General features: G+C 57.6%; 1 protein-coding gene across 7 annotated transcripts in view; it reads left to right on the forward strand.

Annotated features, from left to right (window-relative positions):
- Positions 1 to 24,286, forward strand: part of NAV1 (neuron navigator 1) — a 241,719-nt gene that overhangs the window by 62,009 nt on the left and 155,424 nt on the right. For all 7 annotated transcript variants that reach the window (XM_041759000.1, XM_041759010.1, XM_041759036.1 and 4 more), the window contains exons 2-3: positions 11,172 to 11,924; positions 16,208 to 16,311. In XM_041759000.1, the coding sequence (XP_041614934.1) occupies positions 11,203 to 11,924; positions 16,208 to 16,311 (826 nt within the window). In that variant the 5' untranslated portion in view covers positions 11,172 to 11,202. The remainder of the gene's footprint in view (positions 1 to 11,171; positions 11,925 to 16,207; positions 16,312 to 24,286) is intronic.

The following is a 24,286-nucleotide window of genomic DNA, read 5'->3' on the forward strand; positions in this document are numbered from 1 at the left end:
GGGGCTGGGGGTTCTGGAGCAGAGGAGAGCTGTGTCTGGCTGCACGTACTCCCCACGCCAGCTCGACTTCCTGGGAGGTATTTATAACCCAAGCCTCCAGCCCCCTGTGATTTGTGGGACAGCTTTAAACCATTGATTTTCATTAGCACTAAATCATTTCTCTTGGCTAATTGAAAAGGAACCAAGGATACTGACAGTGGAGCCGTTTATATGGATCAACTCAGTGAAAAATGCCAATATGCTGATACAGTGCAAGCCTGCAGCGGGGCGGCTCCGGGGCCCCTCCCTGGAGCTCAGAATTCACTTTTCTCTCAAAGCCGAAGGCTGTGAGAAGCAGCCCCCCCAGACTGGAGGACCAGGGGATGGACTTGATTCTCAGCAGGAGAGCTGGAAGTCAGACATTTGGAAGAAGTCCCAGGGTGGAGAGATGGGGCAAGAGATTCTGAGGGTAGTGTTGGAGGGACAGCGAACGGCTCTTCGACGGAGGTCGTTTAACTTCTGCATCGGCCCGGGCTCAGCCAGAGCGGTCAGGAGGCCACGGACGCTCCTCGGGAGTGCGATGGAGTCGCCCCGAGAATGCTCGTCTGCGCAGGACAGCGTTGGAAGCCCTCTCCTGGGAAGGGGGGTTGGGCTCAGCTGGGCTGGGTCTGGAGGGCAGGGGGTTGGCACCAGCTCGGTCATTTACTATTAATGCCAGGGAGCTCAGCTATCCGCTATTACCTGGGGCTAATTGGCCGGCCGTGTCTTCCTCTGCAGGAACGCGTGGCCATCTGGCCAGAAAGAAGACCATCCTGCAGTTCTAAGGTTAAAGGAATTCCTGGGGGTGTTGGCAGAGCTCTGGGCTCCGGGGGTCGAGAGGGGGAGGACAAGAAGGAGTTCCACCACCCTGGACAATCCTAATCCCCATTCTGAGCCAGGAGCCAGCCAGGCGGGCGCTGGGAGTACTGAGCCCCCCCACCCTGTGCCTGCCAAGTTCGAGCCAGCAGACCCGTTTCCTTGCCTCCTGCCAACGCTCTGCCCGCACTGGTCATGCTTGTCCCCACGACAGCACGGCTGGCTGCCCGTCCTGTCCCTCTCTCAGTATTGATCGGGGGATCACCTTCTCTGCCAAGGACCAGGCCTAGTGCATGCATGGCCCCCAGCGGGTTTGCTGGGGCCCAAAGCAAGGGTCTGCAGGCTAAGAGCTTGGGGAAGGGGGGTGGGTTCAAGTCTCTTCTACTGTGGCCCTACCCCCGTGTACCCACATCTCGGATCTCCCTTTATCTCTGTCCTGAGAGACTGGTGGAGAGAAGAGGCTGGGTAAGAAGGAGAAAACATTTAATAAATGACCATTGCAGTCCTGTCCTCAGCCCTGGGGACCTCCCCATGATGCCCAGCCTCGGAGTCTTATGCAGAGGGGAGTCTGCGTGGTGTGGAGAAGAGCACTGGACCAGGAGTCTCCCCAGGCACTGCCATTACTCAGCAGTGTGGCTTGGGACAAGCTACTTCCCTAGCCATGGGGAGGTTATCAGTTGGCCTCATCCCCCCACCCTTAACTCCATGCACGTTGCAGGCTGTAGAAAGTCCATAACCCACACGTGTTAAATGGAAATTGTGTACACACAGCGAGGGTATTGGGGCCCATTTTTCCAAGGAGAGCCTGTGAGCACCCTGCTGGGGAGCCCAGGGCCCTTGAGGTGGAGAAAGATAGGAAGACAGAGTTCCCCCCTTGCCTCCGGGATGGATGGGGAATGGGCCAAAGAAGGGACAGGGAAAGCAAGCAGACAGACTGAAGCCACGGATAGGTGTGTGTGTGTCGGTGTGTAGACATGAGTGTGTCACTATACGGTACCTGGCCAAGGTGAGACAACGCATGTCACCTCTCTGCGGGGGCATCAGAGGACACAGCTTTCTGCCGAGGTCTTCAGCCTCCAGGGACCAGAATGAACCTCCAACCCAAAGTAAGCCCCGACCTGGGGTTCGGCCCCGGCAGGAACCGGTCAGGCTTTCAAGGGCAGAAGACAGCGGCCGGGAGAGGAAGAAAGCTTGCGGACGGGCTTATGTGAGTCCAGGAGCCTTGTCCCTGGAAGTCGTCCTGTCCACCTTCCGCCTCTGACGAGGTTGCCCCTAAGCCGAGCTCAGCTGTCAGGACTGCATCAGCTTCAGAAGGCGGCTCCGGGAAAGGGGCCTTTCCCCCCTCTCTCACTGACCCCTGCCGCCGTTAATTTTGGAGACTTCCCCAACTTGGTGTATCCTCCTTACCCCGCTCCCATGTAAACCGCCTGTCGTCTTCATACTCACAGGAGGAAATAGATAAAAATTAAGATAAGAGGGAAATAGGGATCCCCGGGTGGCTCAGCGGTTTGGTGCCTGCCTTTGGCCCAGGGTGTGATCCTGGAGTCCTGGGTTTGAGTCCCGCATCGGGCTCCCTGCATGGAGCCTGCTTCTCCCTCCTCCTATGTCTCTGCCTCTCTCTCTCTCTCTGTCTATAATAAATAAATAAATAAATCTTTAAAAAAAAAAGATAAGAGGGAAATATATAGTGGTAACATTTATGTTGCTCTGACTGGAGACAGTGACACAAGGTCCCAGTGGGGAATCTGAGCGGAGCAGGGAAGGGAGATACACGCTGTGCTGATGAACTATTCGACTTAATAATAACTAGCATTTACTCGGTGATTTGTATGGGTTCGTGTGAGCCAGGCACTGTCTTCAATGATTGTCCTATAATAACTCACTGACATAATATAATGTTTTTATGACATGATAAAATAGATGCTGTTATTATTATTCCTGTTTTACAGATGGGGAGGCAGATGAAGGAAGTTAAATAACTTGTTTAGGACCCCAAGCTAGGAAGCAGCATGCCAGCTACAGTTGCCGGGGGTGGGGGGCAAAGGGGTGGGGGTGTGGGTGGGGGTGTTGGGACGATGGGGACAGAGGTGGTGGGAAAGCCGTGGTTCTGCTTCCAGGTCCTGCGTCCTTCACCACCACCCTCTACTGTGCAGGGTCGGTACCTCAGTGCTGGAGTCCAGAGACACTCCGAGCCTTTACCGTGAATGATTCCAGTATCCGACTTCTTCCTTCCTATTTTGCAGCTTTTATTTTATTTTTAAAAGGTTTATTTATTTGTTCATGAGAGACAGGGGGAGAGAGGCGGAGACACAGGCAGAGGGAGAGGCAGGCTCCGTGCAGGGAGCCCGATGCGGGACTCGATCCCGGGACCCAGGTTCACTCCCTGGGCTGCAGGCGGCGCTAAACCGCTGAGCCACTGGGGCTGCCCTATTTTGCGGCTTTTAAATAACATTCCAGGGAAGAGAAATAATTTACCCAAATTCACTCAGCCTATGATGGAATCATTTGACCCAGAGTAGCACCTCCCAGACTTTTTTTTTTTTTTTTGCATTTCCTTCCTCTCTCCCTTTATTCTTTTCTTTTCTTTTCTTTCTTTTCTTTCTTTCTTCCTTTCCTTTCCTTTCCTTTCCTTTCCTTTCCTTTCCTTTCCTTTCCTTTCCTTTCCTTTCTTTTCTTTTTTTTAAGATTTTACTTATTTATTCCTGAGAGACACACAGAGAGGGGCAGAGACACAGGCAGAGGGAGAAGCAGGTTCCCTGCGGGGAGCCTGATGTGGGACTCAATCTCGGGACCCTGGGATCACACCCTGAGCCGAAGGCAGAAGCTCAATTGCTGAGCCCCCAGGTGTCCCGACCATCCTTCCTTCTTTCTTCCCTTTCCGTTTCCGTTTCCCTTTCCCCTTCCCTTTCCCCTTCCCTTCCCTTTCCCTTCCCTTTCCTTCTCTCTCTCTCTCCTCTTTCCTTCCATACCCAACCTCTGGACTTTGGGGGGGGACCTCGCCCTCCCGCCGCCGGGCAGCCGCGTCCTCTAACGGGGCCCCTGCAGGAGGAGCTGTCCTATCAGCACCACGGCCGCCGCTGCCGAGCCTCAAGGGCGGGGAGGGCGCGAGAGTCCTGCTGGGAACTGCAGCCGCTGGGCCTCGGACCTGGGAGGGACCGGGATACAGTACCCGCTTCCCTGCCCTCATCCCGCCTCTGGCCCGCAGACCCCAGGGAGCTAGCGCTTAAGTTCTCCCCACGTTCTGAGCTAGGGTTAAATATTTATAGGCCACGAATACTTCCTGGCTCCGGGGTTTGCAGAGCATTGGGGAGCCAGTAGCCTCCGTTTGTCCTGATGGGGCCTGAGGCCAGAAGGATTCAAGGCTGAAAAAGGCTGGGAGGTTGGAGGTGGAAGGGAGGAGCGGGGGAGGTCTGGATTGAGGCTGCAGGATAAGCCGCAGAGCAGGGTGGGAACAGACGCAGGTTGGGTCCCCTGTGCCGCTAATGTTGGCTCTCCCGGTTACTGGCTGTGTGATCACAAACTCCTTAGCTTCTCCGGGCCTTGGTGTCCGAGCCCGTAACGTGGGGATGATAATGTAACCGCCGACTCCTAGGGCAATTGCAGTTAATATAGGTAAAGAGCCCAGAACAGTGCTTGGCATGCAGACGGTAAGGGCAACTAATAAGTGTTGGATTTAAAAATAAAAGACCCCAGGGCAGCCCGGGTGGCCCAGTGGTTTAGCGCTGCCTTCAGCCCAGGGTGTGGTCCTGGAGACCGGGGTTCGAGTCCCACGTCGGGCTCCCTGCATGGAGCCTGCTTCTCCCTCTGCCTGTGTCTCTGCCTTCCTTTCTCTCTCTGTATCTCATTAATAAATAAATTTTTAAAAAAGACCCCAGGGCGAGGATGAGAGAGTAGACAGTTGGGGTGTAGATGGAAGAGGGGGGAGCCAGATGAAATGGAAGTACATGCTGGGTGGGGCTGCGTGCTGTACTAGGGACCGGGACTGTGCCCCTCTCCCTGGAAGCCACCAGCCTCTGGACTCACCTGCCATCCATCAAATTGTTCCAGTCTAGGTCTAAATTTGTCTCCTTGGGCAGCCCTGGTGGCTCAGCGGTTTGGCGCCGCCTGCAGCCTGGGGTGTGATCCTGGAGACCCGGGATCGAGTCCCACATCGGGCTCCCTGCATGGAGCCTGCTTCTCCCTCTGCCTCTCTCTCTCTCTCTGTCTCTATGAATAAATAAATAAAATCTTTAAAAAAAAAAAATAAATAAATAAATTTGTCTCCTCTTCTGAGAAGAGCAGCTGTTTTCCTTAACATAATTTTTGCCATTTCTTGAGCCTCTACTATGTGCCAGGCGCCATGCCAGGTACCTTATCTGTATCCTCTCATTGAATCTTTATAAAACTCTAAGTTTTTGTTTTGTTGTAGTTTTTTACAGATGCTTTTTTTTTTTTACAGATAAAGGCTTTGGGCTCAATAAAGTTAAGATACCTTATCTATTTTTTTTAAAGATTTTTATTTATTCATGAGAGACACAGAGAGAGGCAGAGAGACACAGGCAGAGGGAGAAGCAGGCTCCATGCAGGGAGCCCAATGTGGGACTCGATCCAGGGACTCCAGGATCATGCCCTGAGTCAAAGGCAGATGCCCAACCGCTGAGCCCCCCAGGCATCCCTAGATACCTTATCTAAAGCCATATAGCAAGAAGTAGCAGGTCTAGGATTTGAACCCAGGCCTTCCTGACTCAATAGCCTTTACTCTTTCCACTACAAAAGTTCCAACTGTCTAGTTTGCCGTCGCACCCACTGGGGGGCATTCAGGTGTTATTATATCCAGCTCCGGCAGTGTTCTTCGTGTTGACTTGCTGTAGATACCTGATGAGAGCCTGGCAGGTACTCTCATCCTCCTTTGCTCTGCGGGCAGCTCCGGAAGAACCAGGCAGTTCAGCCTCCACCCCGGGGCATCTGGGATGGAGGGACTCTTGGAAAAAGATTCTCTGTCCTTGTGATCATAATGACAATACTTGTCGACTCCTTGCTGTGTCCCAGGTACTGTTCTAGGCACGACAGTTATGGACTTATTTACTCTTCAAAGCAATGAGGAGGTAGGTCCTAGCCTCAGCCTCATTTTACAGCTGAGGAAACTCAGAGTTTATGGGATTTGCCCAAGGTCACACCCTCAGCAAATGGCAGAGCCAAGCTTCGAACCTCGGCCCTGTGGCTCCAGCATTTGTTCTCTCACCACTATATTCCTCAGTCTCTTGGAAGAGCAGTGCCTTGGAGCACTGACAGATGGACCATGGGCATGCGAGGTTCAATCATCAGATCTGCTCCCCAGACCTCAAACTCCCATCCCCCACCCCCCCAACCCTGCTGCCGCCCCTTCCTTGGAGCCTTCCCAGATTCTGCTTCATGGTCAGACTGATGCACACACGTCCCCACAGCACTTTACTTTGCCTCTCTTGGTGCAAAATGTGCTTGTGATGACTGTGCATGTTTCCCCCCAACCTACCGGATCATTGGCTCCTTGAGAGCAGAACCTGGGTCTCAGCTGGTGCTTGATTGCTTGAGCATCTGGCAAAGCACCTGGTGTATGGGAGGTACCCAACCAAGGTGTGGATGGTTGAGCAAAAGGATCCTGTTGTGAATCCTTTTGAAAGCCTGATGAGCTTTTGTAATGGGAAGTACTGACTCCCTAATGTAACTACGGAGGAGGGAGCCCCAGCAGGCGGGGACTAAGGAGCACATGAGACCTCCTCCTTGAGTCTGCTCAAGGGGTTAAGTGACATTCCAGATCAGAGCACTCAGGAGGAGGAGGAAGAGAGAGCATGTTTAGGAGTGGGGGGATCTGGCGGGCGCCCCAGATCCCACATGTGTGTGCACACACACATTTGCACGTCCATGGTCACGTAGGAAAGATGTAGGCTCCTTGCTGACACTCCCAGCCTCCTGCCCGTGGGCCTCCCCAGGTATAGCGGCGACATCTATACTGAGAGCCAAGCTCTCGGGCTTGAACAGGCCCCGTCCAACACAGTCAGAGATGGTCCAGCTCCCGGGCAGGGTTCTGTGTGACAGTGAGAACCAGGAAATGAAGACGGTTACAGCCAACCGTGTTCACCCCAAGAGGCCGAACATTTTCTGATACTACCTTACTCAGCCTGCTCAGGACGTGAAGAAACAAGAAGGCAGCAAGGATTTCTCCTCATTTCAAAGGAGAAACTGGGCCCCAGAGCGCACATGGGAGCCTCCCAGTTCCTTTAGTCCATTAAGAATGCAGCTTGGATACCAGAGTCAGTAGACACCTGGCTGGGCCCCAGGAGAGGTCATCTGGACTCGCCTCACTCTTGAGCTTTGGAGGCACCACTACCCATGTGTCTCCACTAAGACCCCACCCCCCATGAGCACTCTTTACCTTGTTACCCAGGCCTCCCATCTGCTAGAGACTTGTAACTCCATAGTCTTCATCCTCAACCCTCACCTACCCCAGGTGTGCCACTTGCTACCGACTGAGCATATTAAGTGCGTGGCCAGACTGGATTTGGCCCATTCTCTCCCTCCCCACCCCCATTCATTGCCTTCAGCCTCTGATGGGGCGATGCCCTAGGACCATGTTGGCCTCCAGGACCAACCAAAGTCAAACAGCATATGGAGGGTAGAGGGAAAGCTGGCCAGATCTGAGGAATGCTGGAGAAAAAGGAAGGAGGAGGAGGAGGCCTCCTCCAGGGCTGCCCATGACTGATGTTCTTTTCCAATTTTCACCCTGTGAACCAGGTTTATGCCCCCATCCTCTGTTTCCCACAATCTCTGGGAGGCCCGAGCTGTCAATCATGGCAAGGACAGTGTTGATAGGGAGGCTGAGAAGTGCATCCTGAGGCTGGACGTGCATTCGATGGCCATGGACTAGGGGACCCGTCCTTGGGCCCCAGGGTCCTGCTCGTCTGCTCTTGACGCACAGCCTTCCTGCTTTCTAGCTGTGTCTGTTCTCGGGGAGCTTGCTTAACCTTCTCGGCCTTGTTTTCCTGACCTGGCGGATAGGGATAATAGAAGCCACTTGGGAAGGTTGTTGTACGGATTAGAAAGCATGTCTCAGTGAGAGACACTGATGACGTCTGGGGAAGATACGCTGGCGTCCTCTTGAGATCTCTGTAGAGATACTGAGCACCCGTGAGCTCCCACTCGAAAGGCAAACCAGGAAGGCTCCTTGTGTGGCCCCTTTCCCACCAGGCTCAAAGAACCCAGTGTGTTTGGGGATCCCTTGTCCACCACCCCAAAAGCGGTCTGATGCTCCCAGACTCGCACCTGGGACGGTGGCCGCCCCTCCTGTGCACATGCTGCTCCTGGTCTAGGTGGTGCCGGGCCCAGAGGCCGGAGGAGAGGGCCCAGCCCCAGCTGCAGGGGAGAGGGAGGGGTGAGGCTCCTGGACCTACCACAGGAATGTTTTTACATCCTCTTCCCATCAAGCTTTTGAAAAAATGATGATCCAGTGAAAGCAGCCGCTGCATCTGCTCCATTAGCAAGTGAAGTAGAAGCAGCTTCTGGGCCTTAAGGCTCCCTTGGCCGGAAGTCTGGCCAGTCCTAGATGTAGGGCCTGGGGGAGTCTGGGCCAAGGGGAGCTGGGGATGCCTCGGGGACAGCGTAGGTGAGCTGGGCTCTTGGGGGATCCCTGGACACGACAACGTGGGGGGAAGAGCAGTTCACGGGAGAGGTGCAGGCGCACCGAGATGCTGTTCCGGGTTCTGTCACAGAGGTAGCTCCCAGAGGGGGTGCCTGCGTGGCCGAGGCCCCCACACCGGGATCTGACGGGGGCTGGGCCTACGGGGAGAGGCACAGGTGGCCGGTGCGGTCCTGTGCCAGTGGAGGGATTGAATGTGGGAGTGCTGCGGTCTCTGGGCCGCGGGCCGCGGTGGCTTGGTGGCCTCAGGTCCTTCTCATGGGGGGTCAGCCGATGAGTTCAGCCGGCCGGGCACGGCTCAGCTCTGCTGGACGCTCAGCAGCTCAGGGCCACACACGCCTTCCACCAGGCCCGTTCTTATCCCTCTGGCCCAGCCTGGCATTGTCACCGGTGCACGTAGCTGACAACCAGCGGAGTGGCTGGGGAGAAGAAGGGGGACGCCGTCCGTTGCTCTCCCCTCTCCTGGGGGAGAATTCCCACAACGTCTTGAGGCCAGGCTAAAGCATGGTGTTGCTTCTGAATCGTGAAGACCGCCCGTCGCTCCACCTACTGCAGCGGCTGGATTGTATCCGGTTCTTACCGTGCAGGCTGGGCGTGGAGGGTCTCGCAGCTGCCGTTAGCACCCGCTTGACACCCTCCGAGATTTCTGTGAAAGTCCTTCTCAGGCCCTCCTGCGGGGCTGGGGCTGGGACGGGCAGGGTGCCCTGCGCGGGAGACGGTGGGCAGGCGGAGGGGGACTCAGAGTATCCTTTCAGTCTACGGCCTGGTGGGGGGGGTAAGGTTGACGGGAAGGACGCAGGAGTCAGGCAAGCCTTGAACGCGGTCCGCTGGGCCTAGGCCGCCACCGGAGGAGTGGGGGCAAGCGGGCTGTGGGCACCCAGACACCCGCGGCTTTGCCTTCTCTGCTGGAGGAGCTGGGGGCTCCTGTGGCCCATCAGTAGTGGCGTCAAATCATTAAAGTCCACATCAGAGGAAACGGGGAGGGGATCGTAGCATTTTGCTTCCTAGTGGAAATTATTTCGTCCGTTAGTGGAGCAGTCCTGCGAGCCCCGACTCCGCCATTCCACACTGTGGTTCTATAAATCCATCAAGGTTTAGGGGTCCACGTTGACTTCTCACAGTGTAGCCTGTAAGTGGTCCTCGGCCACGGAGTCAAAGGTCAGAGAAAGGTCGACAACAGCCATAACAACCCGCGCGGTTGCCGACAGCCCCCTCTGCCATATAAGGGGGACAGCCCGGTGGCCTCAGGTGGACCAGCCACACCGTGGTGGTCTTTTCTCTGCTCACATGCCCTTTGTCTCCATCTTCACCCGGTGGCAGTCAGTCAACCTGGGCATTTTCCTCACATGTGATCATTTGCCTACGTTTTTCCCCTTCCCCTATAGGATACACTCCTAGGCCGGGCACTGTTCCCACAGCAGTGCCAGAGCGCCCTGCGGCCCTGCACCGAAGCTCGATATTATACATTCTCTAAAAGGCACTAAATTTGATAGGGAAAAATGCTGACATTTAATCTGCATCTCTACGATTTTTTTTTTTATTTTATTTATTCATAGAAACAGAGAGAGAGAGGGGCAGAGACACAGGCAGAGGGAGAAGCAGGCTCCATGCAGGGAGCCGGACACAGGACTCGATCCCGGGACTCCAGGATCCCACCCTGGGCCTAAGGCAGGCGATCAACCGCTGAGCCACCCAGGGATCCCCAGACATGGGACTTTTAAAGGCCTTTCCCACAACGAAATTATGGAAACATTTGTGCGTGTGTCCTGCAAATATGGTTTCATTTTCTGCATTTCCTACATTTAACTCTTTCGTCCATCTGGGATTGATTGTGTCTTTGTAAATGGCTTCAAATTCCCTGGGAAATGAAAGTGATTAATAGAGCAATTAATTCATTAATTAACATGGCTGGGAGGAGAAGCTGGTAGAGGAGGAGAGGTTGAGGATATGGGAGAGGGATGGGATAATTAATGGATCGAGGGCTGAGAGAGAAGGGGCTGAGTGAGGGCTCCAGGGTGCACAGGGAAGGGCTATGAGGAGGACTGTGAGCCCAGTGCCCAAATCTCCAGTGACTGAGAGGGTGGGGACAGGGGGAGGGAGGAGAGATGGCATCAATGAGGACCAGTGAATGATACGAGCCAGGTGGCCCGAGCTGAGGGTGGGGGGAGGTTTACAAGTTTGTGGTTTGTGGGGACTGGGATCGGCCGCCCCATCTCTGGACCCAGCGGGACCTGGACGATTACGCTCCACCGGACAGGTATCCTGGGCGCTTTTATCAGATGAGGTGGCAGGTGGGAGGAACATGCAGAGAAACGGCTGAGGGCACAAGGGGGTTGGGCAGGGGATTCTAGACTCAGGCCACAAGGAAGGATCCGAGGAGGAGAGTCTATCCCTGATCAGTGCAGGGCAGCAGAGGCCGGGGATGTTAACTCAACTCCATCGCACAGAGCACCGTGGTTCACAAAGCACCCTCGTGTGTGTGTCTGCTTACGAGCCTCACGGCGGCGTTTCAGAGCAGAGAGGGCACGGCTTGTGGGCACCGATGGAGTCAGGACGTGCAGCCCCGAGTCCCGATGCCCGGCCTGGAGCCCGGGGCCTCCTCAGCTGACCCCAGCCTCCTCCTTACCGGCTCAGGGGCAGGAGCTTGGGATGGTGCCTGACGCTCTCTCCTCTCCTCTCCCTGCAGGACAGTAGACCTCAGCGCTGCCGGGCTAACCATGAATGGGATGGCCAACGTGAACTCTGCCAGCCGCCCCCACTATGCCTCCTCCATCCCTGTGCCTCGAGCTGCTTCCCAGACCAGGATCCACACGCCGGGCGCCTCTCCCCAGCTGCGGCCACGCCAGGCTGGCCTGGCCCTGAGCCCCCAGCGTGCGGCCTCCCCAAGACTGGGCAAGGCGGGAGGCCCTTCCAGAAACTCCTCTCCTAAGGCCTCCCGGGGGAGAGGCTCCCCCAAGCCTCCTGGGGCGGTGAGGGAGTCAGCGGAGGGTGGTGAAGGCCTTTCCAGCTCCCCATGGAGCAGTCCCAGGGCAACCCCAAAAGCAGCCCTCTCCAGCTGGGCTGGGCCCAGAAGAGCTGGGGAGACACAAGGCACCCAGGGAAAGAAGAAGGTGGCTCCAGAAGGGATTCCAGTCCGCCAGACCCGGGGCAGGAGCCCATCCCGAACGAGCTCTCGTGGAGAAACTCAAATACCAGGGGCTCCTGAAGGTCGGAAACCTCCTAGCTACCCAGGAAAGGATCAAAGGGATACAAACTACAAAGGTTCGGGGGTCCTGAGGTCTTTGGAGCCTGATGCTGGGGCAGCGTCAGGGGCTTCCTCCCCGGGGTGCAGCCCCGTGCAGAGCAAACGCCCCTCGCCCACCCCAGGGGCCATCAGCTTCTCCTCGGGCCATCAGCAGAGTCAGCCGGTCACAGCCACAGTGGCCCCCTTCCAGTACAGGTGAGCGGGGGAGCAGGTGGGGAGGGAGGCAGGGAGCGGGGACACAGCAGGACGCCCGGAGAGCAGGGGGCCTCTGTGCTGAGGAGCAGTGACCGACCCACCAATGGAGGGGCCTGAGTATAGACGGGAGGCAGGGGGTTGGGATCCCTGACGTAGGACTGGGGACATCCAAGGGGGCCCAGGATCCAAGCTCTGGTACTTCTCAGAGGACTCACCCTGGGGACTCCATGACAGGCGGGCTGATAAGGGGAGTCGCCCTGGAACGTCCATTTCCCTTGGTCCCGGAGACAGGAGCGTGTTAGGGTAGCGTGGATGCTTGAGCAGCCACAGGTGCAGGCAGGTAGGTCAGTCCCAGCCAGCTCGTCTGGGACACTGGCCACCACAGGCTGTGGGGCGAGGTGCAGCATCGTGGGCATGGTCCCTCCCGCCGTGGCGAGTGAAGTCTTAGCCTCTCCTCGGCGCCCCCAGGATCTTCCGTGTGTCTCTCTCCACGTACCCTGTTTCCCTCTGCACCGCGTTTCCCTCGTGCCTGGCACCCCAGGCGCAGCCAGGTTTGCTTCCTCAACGGCCCGACAGGGGTTTCACCTTCCTAACAACACGGTCAACAAACGCGTCTCTAGTTTTCTCTGCACGGGGCACGTTGAGCGCCTGGAAAAACGTGTCCATCAAGTACATGTGCTTTTTTTAAATAAAAACCTAATTTTGATAAAATGGTCATGATAGAGGTAAACCAGGTTTTAATTACCAAGGGGCACACGGTTTAGAGATGCTCCAGTGAAGTTCCTCCCTGGCTAGCCTGACTTCCCGGGCTTTGTCTCTGCGCTCCAGTGAGGAGAAATGCATTTCCACCTCCGGGGTTTAGAGAAGCTCCGGCACCATCCCCAGGGCGGGTGGGGGTGTCTGTGGCCCCAGAGCTTCTGGAGGGCGGGGGCGGGGACTGCCAGGACCTCGCTCTCCTACCGGACGGAAGCCAGCAGTCGCCTCGGTCTCCTACCGGACGGAAGCCAGCAGTCGCCTCGGTCTCCAGAAGGTTCCAGGCGCCCTCACACCGGGTAACAGACGCGCAGGGCCCGGGGCGAGGGAGCAGCAGGCCCAGGCCCTCCGCCACGGGCTCGGGCCTCTTTTCAAGGATCACGTTCCCCGGAACACCATATTTTAGAAGGGGGCACCGAAGCCCAAAACCACATTTCAAGGAAGACAAGCAGGTTGGTGAGGGATCCAAAACAGCGTCGGAGAAATGATTAAGGTCGCCGAGGCGGTTTACTTTGGAAAAAGGAGGCTTAGCGGGGGTCTGAGAGCTGTTCTCAAATATTTGAAGAGCTGTCGTGTCGTCAGATGAACCGGATTTACTCGGTGCGGCTCCAGAGCACTGAGTCGGCGTCACGGTGGTTAGAAGCCCGTTGGAGACAGACTGGGGGCTCGGCAGGGAGAACTTTCTAGCAACGGGAGAGGCTTACGAATTACCGAAAGGCGGTGAGTTCCCCGTCACGGCAGGGATCCGAGCCGAAGCAAGGATCAAGGGAAGGGCTCACTCGGGGGTGGGCCTGCCCAGTACAGCCCAGTGCCGCCCAGTACGGCCCAGTACCGCCCGATTCCTCCTGCGGGCCCTCGGGAGCGGCGCCCGGCCTTGCAGCCAGGAGAGCTCGGAGCCAGCGCGGCACAGCCCCCCGGGGCCTCCCAGGGAGAACGGGTCTCGGCCCCCCCCCCCCCCCCCCCACCTTCCTTCTGGATCCAGCTCTGGGAAAAGCGTCCAGGCGTTAAATGGCTGGGGATTCTACACCATCTGCCCTACAGCCCCCCTGGCGGACTTAGAGCCTGACATTTTCCAGAGGGGTCAGAACTTCTCCCTTTTCGGACATTTCGGGGCAACCTGAACAGAACCGTGTTTCCTTCGCTCCGCAAACGTTCATTGTACACAGACCTGGGAACGGGTCGTACCGACCTCGGCGCGGGCGGTTTCCTTCACCGTCCACCTAGACCCGGCGTCTCGGGCCCCGGCGTACGGTTGCAGGGAGGGTCGTGGCTCTGGCAAGGGCGGAGGAGGACGGAGGGCACCCCGAGGTGCCGCAGGCCGGTGGGTGGGGCCCGGAGCCGCTGCCACGGGTCACTCTGCTGAGGGCCCGGCTGGCTGCCTTGCAAGCTTCGCAGCCGGGGCGCTGCCATCTGCTCCCTAGGACTCACGGGACGTCCTCTTCTCCCGGACATCTGCCCCCGCCCCTGGCCCCTTGGCCTTTCTGCAAAGCTCCAGCTGCTCGCAGCGGCAGAGGTCATCGAGCTGCCCGCCCGCCTCCGTCTCCTGCTTCTCCAGGGGGCAGGTCGGCCCCCAGCCATCTCCTTCCAGGCTCCGTCCTTCCCAAGGCAGCGGCTCTCCTGCCTCATCTCTGACCCGCCACCACCTCCCTCTGGTCACCCCTGCTGGCTGGACCCACAGAAGACCAATGCCTCTCGGGCGGCTCTGCAGGTCCTGGGGTCTCCTGCCTCCACTGCCTCTAGCTGGTTCCCTCAGATCCTCCAACTCCGGCTCCTCTGCTCTCCCTGGGAAGAGCCTCCCACAGCTTCACCACCTTGTGGCTGCTTTTGACCACCTGCCAAGTGCTCTCTCTTTCCAGCAGTTCTCTCCGTCCCCCGTCAGGCTGGCCTTTGGTCAGACTTCAGGGAGGGGGTGCAGTCAATGGTGGCAGGGGGGAGGGCTACTGGTCTCCTTTTATCTCTCGTCTGTGTATCATCTATCACCTACCTATCATCTACCATCTGTGTGTCACTCTGTGACCTCTCGATATCTATCGTCTATCGTCTTTCTATCAGAGACAGCGCACACATGCAGAGGGAGTGGTAGGCAGAGGGAGAAGCAGACTCCCCACTGAGCCCGATGTGGGGCTCCATCCCAGGACCCTAAGATCATGACCTGAGCCCAAGGCAGATGCTTAACTGAGCCGCCGAGGCGCCCCGTTATTGGTTTTCTTCTATGAGGCTCAAGCCCCCCGTGACTTCCAGCGTAGACGGAGCTTCCATTCGGGCTGGAGAGTGAGGAGAGGCCTGGGCCCCTGGCCGAGTGTGGGGAGGTGGAGGCAGGCCGGGATGAGAGCGTGGAAGCCTTCTCCGGGCTCCCGGGCCAGGGCCGCTCACTCACGATGGCCCGAGCGGGGTGACGGCGCCCTGTATTTCCAGCGCTACTCCGGCCCGCCTGCCCCTAGCTCCCCGCATACGATGCTGTTCACCGCGACGTGCACGTAGAGCTCCCAGCTGTCTTGGTTGGAGAAAAGGGAAGAACGGGCAAGGAAGAGACATCCCGTAGCACTGGGAGACTCTGGTCCCCGGCCCAGCCCCGGCCCCAGGACTTTCGTCGCAGCCTCCCCTCCCCCGCCGCCAGGCTGCCAGAGGGCCCACTTAGCTGGCGACAGCGGGCGTGGGCGGCGGCTCGGAGCCGGGTAATTGCCTGTAATGACAGCCACGGCCTTTGTTCCCGGCCTGTGGGCTGGGGCTGTGCTGGAGCCCGCGCGCGAGCCGGTGCCCGGAGACCTCACCCTTCCTTCCTGCTGCCGCACCGGCCCAGCGTGGACCCAGCCCCCCGGGAGTCGCCGCAACCTCCGCCAAGCCCCCCTTCTCGGACGTCCTGGCCGTCCGCACCGTGGCCAAGCCCCAGGAGGCCTGGGTGGCCCGCAGCCCCCACGAGGAGCCCGTGACCTCACCTTCAGACGGAGCCCTGCCCTCTGGGCACGGACGCGGCTGCAACGCAGGCACAGCCTGGCACGCGGGGGCTCGGCGGTGGAGCAGGTGCCTCGGGCCCAGGCCGTGACCCTGGGGCCCCAGGATGGAGCCTGCATCTCCCTCTGCTGTGTCTCTGCCTCTCTGTGTGTCTCTCAGAAATAAATAAGTAAAATCTTAAAAAAAAAAAAAATACAGGCACAGTCTGAGGGCAGGGGCCCTGGCAGGACGAAGGACCCAAGGCCTGGCGATACTGTGGGTTCCTGCTGTCCTGTGGGCCATTGGTGTTCTGGGGAACGGGCGGGACACCAAAGAGGGACTGGCATCAGGCATCCCAGTGCCCTCAGGAGTTCCCCCAGGGCCCCTCCCACGGGCCTAACCTGGCCCAGGTCCTGCTGCACACGCGAGTGCACACCTGGACGTATGCTTGCCAGGGAAGGCCCAGCCCAGCGGGGTACAGAGCACCAGCAGGGAAGAACCGAGCTTCTTCGGAGAAGGGAGATTTCCTTAGTCCCTCGGAGAAGTTTCGGGGCCAGGACCACCTCTGCTGTGAGTGACCACCCCCTCTCTGTCCACAGGCTGCAGACAGACCAGGAACCCGGCCCCCTCCCTCAGGCTGGCTGGGTCCTTGATGACTACTCTGGCTGCCCTGCGGAGACCGAGGACAGCTTCTCCTGTACAGGTAAGTGTCCTGGAGGGAAGGACTTCCTCCTGGGGTGGGGAGGCCACCAGACTGTCCTCACTGGAAGAAGTGACCTGCCTACACAGGTCCTTCTCTTAACAATGAGACATCAGCCTGCAAATATCACTTTGAGCTTTTGCCCTGCTCGGCTCGACCCAGAGTTGGTCCGTCCAATCCAGGAGCGCTTCGAGGTCAGGGGAGGAAAGTGGCCAGTGGGTGCCCTGTTTATCCAGCCCTCAGGGCCGGGAGTCACCGAGTCACCGAGGCCATGACAAAAAAGTAATGAGCCAAGAGATCGAGAGCCAGGTTCCGTGCAAAGCCCAGATGAACGGTGGGGGTGCTGGGAACCAGCGAGGCAGAGCCACTTGGCTGACTGCCTGACACCTGCTTCCTTTCCCACCTGTCACCTTCCCTGGGGCACCCTGTAGTCACAACACACCACCTGATGCATGTCCTACCGGTAACCGAGCCTCAGGAGCCAGAATGTGAGATTTACACCAAGAGGAGCTCTGAAACCGGGACACAGTGATACTCCGTAAGGGCAGGGACACTGCTTGTCCCCAGGTGCATCCTCACCCGTGCCCAGCCCACGGCAGGTGCTCCACAGGTGGCTCTGAATGAATGACTGGTGAGCGGATGGGTGAAAGCTTGTGTGCCACGGGTCAGGTCCTAGACTGGGCAGATTCTAAACTCTTAGCAGGGTTTAGGTGTGTGTGTGTGTTGGTTTTCTTGCAACATTAAAAAAAAAATACCTAGAGGATGACTGTGGTACACGAGAGGTACCCGAGACTGCACACTGCAGGGCACCAGCTGTCTATCCTTTAGTTTCCAAAGGGGTCTTTGCCCCAGGGAAAGGATGAGCTTGCTTTTGGCAAAGCTGAGATTGTCTAGAGGTTTCGTCTTAGCTTCATTTTGGTGCTTTGCTCCCGTGGGCAAAGCTGGGGCACAGAGCACAGCCTGACCCTGGTGTCGCTGGACACCGGCAGCCTGCCGTTCCTGTCCTCTTATCCCCTCTATGCGGGTGGTTGGGGGTTCCCCTGGGCTGCAGGGCCAGGCCCTTCTGGGCTTTCTGCCGGCCTGGGCCCCAGCCGTGGTCTTGGGGCCGTCATGACCCTGAAGACAGAGCAGCAACACTCGCTCCATGGCAAGCCTCGTAGAGGTTGTTTATGGGGTAGGGACTGGGCATCTAGAAATAAACCGTTGCCTCCCACAATGAGTACACACGCGGAGCAATCAGGGCATGGCAGGGGACAAAGGAAACCAAATTTCACTGGCACTGAAAAACCATCAGAATTAGAATGTGGTAACCAGGAAACTATGTGGGGCTCTATTTTTACATTTGCAGTTTTGCTAGTGTGATGGCTTCCTTATGTGTATGCCACACTGTTGGGGGCCAATGAGCTCCACCTAACCAGGCCGTTCACAAGCAGTATCCGATGAGCTGGTGAGAGGACTTTTACTATTAGTGTCTGCTGCTGACTGGCTTTAGGGGGCCCCCGGGCTGGTCGGCTGGAAGCCCAAACTTCCCCGCCGGAAGGATGAACGCGGCTAGTAGACCCCACGTTGGGTTCCTCCGTGGGTGGAGTGCCAGGGGACCTGCGCAGGTGGGAAAAGGGAGCAGCCCTTGCTTCCTCCGGGGCTCCCGGGGAAGAGGAACAAGGTTCTCTGCCCTGCCTCTGCTCTGGGCCTGCCTGTCGTCGTGGCCATCCACGTCGGCCAAGGACACACTGGACGTTTTGATGCGTTGGGTGCAGGGGGAGATGTGCTTTGTAGGGGAGCCCGCACTCTGAGCCTGAAGCAAACAGAGACGAGCAAAGAGACACCGGAAGGCTTCCATTTTACGCCCTGCTCCCTGCCTCTGAACCTCACTCTGAGCACGACGTGGCTCACTCATTCAGCTTTCATTCACTCGACACTCGACAGACCATCAGTGAGCGTTTGCCTCGTGCCCAACCCCGTGCTCCACGCTAAGGGGCACGCATGGAGCATGAAGCCTACTTTAAAAAAAAATAATTGAAAACGACATATATATTAAAAAAAAAAAACAACAACAAAGAGGTGAATAAGACTGTGACCTGTTTCCAAGGAGCTGATGGTCTAGAGATGAGCCCGGCCCAGAGGATGCGCTGGCGCCCTGGGACCTGCCCTCGTGGGAGCTCGTAGGGCAGCCTAGTGGGTCCTGCGCCCGCGAGGCCCTGCAGCACTGCAGCACGAGGAGGATGCTTGCCTTATGCCCCCTCCCCGATCTGGGGGAGGAGATTTTGGTGCCTGGAAGAAGGGAATGCCACATCCTACATCATTTACAGAAGCCACAGGGTCCCTGAGCGTGCGGTTCCCATAGGAGTCTGCGGACGACAAGGGGGCGGGTCTGCTTTCCTCTGTGGCTCCGACATCCTTCCTGCTGGGTCGTGTGCCCATCTCGCTCCCCCTGACCTAGCACGGTGCCCGCTGATCCGTGTTGGGCGGAATGGTAAACTGAGCGAGTGAATAAGGAATCCGAAGTCCGTGCTCGTGGGGTCGTTGATGCTCCGCGGGCCTGTTTCTTGCCGCCTGACGAGGGGCAACCAGCCTTTCCTCAGTTCTCCTCCCAACATGCTCCTCTCCGGCATCCGGGCTTGCAGGGGGGACAGAGGTGCTGAGGGGAGCGGGGAAGGACCAAGACTCTCCTCCGCCTTGTGCTGCTTTCTTACTTACTCCGCCTGGAGCGTGGAGTCCACGCGAGCTGGGATTACCTGTGGAGCAGGACGGGGATTCCTCACGAGCATGACTTGCCTGCACGCAGCAGTGCTAGGATTTGGCCGTGGTAGGTCCCAGGGCTTCTGCCCCTGGCCCGGGGGCGTTCGCGTGTGTCGGGACCCACTCCCAGCTCGTGGGCTGTGCTGCGGAGGCCCCCGTGCTGCTCCCGGCCGCCGCGTCCCCTTGGCTGCCATCAGCGCAAAAGCAGCGCACGGGCCGCCATCGGGTCTTAATCTGGAAGGCCCAGGAAGCCAGCGCTGACAGTGCTCCGGGCCCTCGTGTGCGAGGCCGGGTGCAGGAAGACTGGAAAGGTCGCCCCAAGGTTGACACTTTCCTTAATTACTTCCACTTTGTGGCGTGTTTGCATGAGCGCTAAGTGGACACATAATGAAGGGATCTTGTCTCATCACAGCCTGTCGCTGGGGAACAAGCCGGAGCCTCCTCCCCGCCTTGCTTCTCACACAAGGGTTGGTATATACAGAATAGGAGGGGCGGTGTAGACTTTGGCCTCGTGCTGGAGTTGTTTTGTTTTTCTCCTTCCCTCTTCCATGTTCAGCTGACTCCACCTTTAAGCCATAATTACGTTGTTCATGTTTTGTGGATCTGGGACAGGGGATGGAGTGAGTCCCCCTTTGCAGAGAACCTGCAAACCTGGCGAGCCCTCCGCTGGGGCAGGAGCGGTCTGGCCGCTACTCTCTGGGAGAGGAATTTGCTCTGGGCGTTCGGGTGGCGCCAGCGTAGTGGTACGAGCCCCACGTGCTCTTCTGGCAGCTTCGGGCCAGATCCAAGGATCCCAGGGCTACAAGTGACTCGAAAAGTCAAAGACCACGGGAAGCCAAAGCCCTAATGAACTTATCTCTCACCCAGTGATGGCCTCATTCTCCGTGGGGAGAGCTGACCCCAGGCCCCCGCCTTCTGATGCCCCAGACACTGAAATGACCCAAAGGTGACAACGACTGCCACTTCTTGAGCACCTGCTACGTGCGGGGCACGGGGCTGGACGCTTCGGAGGGAGTCCTTCATGAGCACCTCGTGCCACCCTTTGCAGGCGGTGCTGTTACTCTCAGGGAAGCTCCACTAAATAGCTGGTCTGGGGACACACGGCGACGGGGCTGTGCCAGGATTTGAACCACACTTGTCAGAAAGCCACACCTTCCAGCCTCACTCCAGCCTTCCCGTTGCTGCCCGTTGTGGGGTCATCTGCCCCCTGCCTCCCTTAACCTCCAAAACCGATGGGGAAGGAAACAGGGTCATGAGCCACAGTCCTGCTGACATCTCCGTCCACGCGAGCAAGCCCCGGGACGTCCCTGGCTCGTCTGTCATCCCAGGCCCGTGTCATTTCACGCTGAGTTCACACTGCCGTGTTCCCTGCCCTCTGGGGACTTTGAAGCTGAGCGAAGCCTGATGTCCCAGCCATCCGTGGAGAGAGGACGTGCAGACAATTGACTAGAAAACACAGCCCAAGTTCAGGGGCAGGTGGCGTTAGCTGTGGCATCAGGGCACAGGCGGCTCCGTGCGCTCCGGGCCAGGGGAGGCCCCGGAGGTCGGGGCCTGGAGGCCCCGTTTGGATAAAGCGCGTAGCCGTCTGGGACCGAGGAGCCTTCCAGCAGCTGGGACGGGAGGTAACAATCCTGCGCGGCCACAGCGGACGCCTGCCGTGGCTTCCTCGGACGCGGGCGCCGCCGGTGAGCACCTGCAGCCCCTCTAACCACCGTGTGAGGGTCGCACGACCCCCTGCTTCGTCCCATGGCCACTCGCAAGCTGTGCAGCCTTGGGTGTGTCACTTGATGTCTCTGTGCCTCCACGATGATGGTGCCTCCTGTCTAGAGCTGCCCAAGGACCCAGGACACCAACGGAGCTAGAGGGCTCCGGGGAGCACTGATCCATAGCAGCTGCTCCGTATCGTCACTGTTTCCTTCGGAGGGGCGCTGTGCCAATGTGCCCACTTCACAGATGCCCAAAGGCTGCGATGTGCCGCAGGGGTCCGGCTGCCTGGGTTCCAGGCACGGCCGGACTTCAGAGGCCATGCCCTTAGCCGTGCGCACCGTGACCTTGCTGGAGGGGAACATGTCCCAAGCTCCGGGGCGCCCCGGGGAGGCCGGGAGGGGCAGTGGGATGAGCCAGCAGGACAGAGCCCCAGCTCTGGGAGGGGCCTCCGGAGGGAGAGGCCAGAGAAGTGAGGTCATCTGAGGTACCCTGCTGGAGGAGTTTGAAATAGAAACCAGAGGGATCTGGATTCTATTTCCTAGGAGGAGGAAGGGGGAGGGAGGAGGCTGAGGGACTTCTCCTCAAGACAGCCTTTAGCTGGGGATGGGATTAAGCTCCAAGCAGTGAATTTGACCCAGGGGGAGCCATGTTAGTGGAATGTCAAGGATAGTGGGGGCTGGGCAGCCTGGAACCCCCCACCCCACGTACACATCCGTACCTCCCAAGACTGCTCCCACTTTAGAAGGTGTAATGACCTGAATACTCAGCAAACAACACAGACAAGGCCTAGCTTCCCCGCGTCCTGCTCCACCCGAGAAAGCCAGGGCCTCCGTACTACCCAACTGCAGAGGAAACTCATATCCTTCCACCAAATCTTTATTAAGTGCTTACAATGTGCCAGGCACTGCTCCACCTTGGAGTCCATCCATGGATGAAACAGGCAAAGGCCTCTGCCCTCGTGGTGCAGTGTACAGCCTGGGCAGCTGTGTGTGCATAACCTGCACGGTGGCCCTCCGAAGTCCCGGCTCGGGAATGTGTCTCTCATCCCAAGGAGCAGGACAGAGCTCCCTCCGGCTTCATGACACCTAAGAATATCAACGACAGCAGTCTGCGGACCACCCCCCTTCACCCCGTCTTTATTTTTAAGTTTTTTTAAGCTTTTATTTACTTTTTCATGAAAGACACACACAAAGAGACAGAGACACAGGCAGAGGGAGAAGCAGGCTCTCTGCAGGGAGCCCGATGTGGGACTCGATCCCGGGACCCCAGGGTCACGCCCTGAGCTGAAGGCAGATGCTCAACCACTGAGCCACCCGGGCGTCCCACTCTTTAATACTAGGAAAGAGGAGAAGAGGAAGGTGATAAATTTTCCTCCATGGCTCTAGAGAATTGTCCCCCGTGCCCTGTACGTGACGTAGACTCAGCTTCCTCCTGGCAGGTTTCTAGAGACTCAGCTCTCCCCACTTGAGTTCTTCCTGGGAAACCCTGACCCCTCGTTTAGTTCTCCGTGTGCCTGTGGGCCACGGGAAGGTCCTGAGGATAAGGGTACGTACTGGGGAGGAGGAGGGCCTGGTTACTAGGAACCTCTCCAGATCCCCCCACCCCATGCAACTTTAGAGTGTTATGGGGGGGGCCTCTGGGGCTGCTGGAAATTTCCGCCACCTGAACTATCTGCTAAACTTTCACCATTGTCCTTCCATGACCAACGGAGAGAAACTTCCATGACCAATCCAGAGAAACCCCACTTCAGTGATGCCCCAAAGATTGGGCTTCACAGGCCTTTGTCCCACCCCCGGAAGGCAAGGGCTGGCCAATCGTCAGCCAATCGTCTTCATAACTTTCGAGAAACAAAGTCTCCCTGGGAAGGCCCGAGGCCCACGGAGAGCCTGCAGGCAGCTTCATCTCAAGGAGGGCCGGTCTCCAGTCAAGGCTTTAGTCCCTCCCCCTGGCACCACCTACGGGGCAGAAACCGGAACCCAGCATCCCCCCCCCTTCCAGTGTGTCCCCCATCCCCTTGATAAGAGGATTAGGGTCCCCCACTGAGACACTTCCCCCCCCCCCCATAAGGCTGCTCAGCAGGCGAACACGGAAGGAGCTGGAGGGGGGGGGGCGGGAGCCAGTTGAAGAGAGTGAGCGACACAGACACAATAACCAGGAGGATTAAGTGCTGAGAATTACCCCCAAGTCATAATATTCCTGGTCCTGAGTCCTTTAAGAGGCGGAAGGAATCAGACACCCACCTTCCTGCGGGTGGCTGCTGGCTTGTGGGAGTCCTGTGCTCCAGAGAAAGCGAAGATGATTAAAGAGTCGGGGCCCAGGGAAGGTCAGAGAGTGTGGGGTCATCCAAGGCCTGGGGGGAGGGGGAAGGACGGAGAAATGGTTAGGCTTAGTCCTCCCTTCCCTTGAGAAAATCATTCCACCTCCACAGAGGGCTGGAGAAGCCAGTGAGTGTGTTCTATGGTGAGAATGATCGAGGTCTCGGAGGTAGGAGAGAGCCTCCAAGCAGGAGGAGAGCTCAGCCCCATTAGAAGTGGAAGGGGGCACAGCCCAGGGCCAGGAGCTTGACCCAGCAAGCCCGCCGCATCCTTCCTGCCGGAGAACCCGGGTTTCCATGGAGGCAGGAGGAAGCTCCTGGTGATGAAATCAGGCTGGGTGAAAGGCAACGTTCTCATCATGCTTTGAGACTCCCACCCATCACACCAAGACTATGCTTAGCATTTGCAGAGCAGTTTTTATATACTAAGTAATTGCCAGTGATTATTCTATTAAAATTCGATGAAATGTGAGTCCATGGCCTTCCTGTGTTAGATTTAACGTCTCTTTAAAAACCTAGCAAAAGCTCTAATAAAGCACAGGGGAGCCAGCTGAGAGAATGGGTTTAGCCATGGAGCGAGAACGTCTTTCTCTCCAGGGTAGTGAGAAGGTCCCCCCCCCCCCCCCAGCTGGTTCTGGGTCCGATGGGTAAGAGTTTCTCCCAATTCTTACAGTCGTTTTTCACTTTTTGGCATCAAGGACCTCTTTCGGAACCTGGTTAGCATCATATGTCTCCCCAGACAGATGGACACATTCACAACACGAAACACGTATTTGAGGGTTGGTTTCGTGGACCTCCTCACACCAGCGTGTGAACACAGATTCGGAAGTTAGGCTCTGCAGCAGTAATATCACAGCCGTGGCCAGACAACACCGGGTTTGGACCTTATGTTTTTTTTCCCATCAGGTTTTTGGGTTTCCTTGGCCCACAGCGAGGTAATAGGATTTGTTACCAATGGGTGGGTTTTGCTCTAAAGCAGAACGTTGAGTGTTATCTTTGAGGTTCCACTTAGTGTTGTGATTCAGTGACCTTAAAACAATCAGCTCTGCACGGACACGTCAGCTTTGATTCTAGGTTTGCCCATATAACAGGATTCATGCACACAGGCGGTGTGCGGGTCTGCGGCCAACACGCGGGCACAGCTGCACGCACACAGTCTACCCTCCACTTCCTTCCCCCTCGCAGGCCTGTGGTTGCCATGACAACAGATCCAGGCTG

The sequence above is a fragment of the Vulpes lagopus genome, chromosome 1, assembly GCF_018345385.1.
Source record: "Vulpes lagopus strain Blue_001 chromosome 1, ASM1834538v1, whole genome shotgun sequence".
NCBI classification, from domain to species: Eukaryota; Metazoa; Chordata; class Mammalia; order Carnivora; family Canidae; genus Vulpes; species Vulpes lagopus.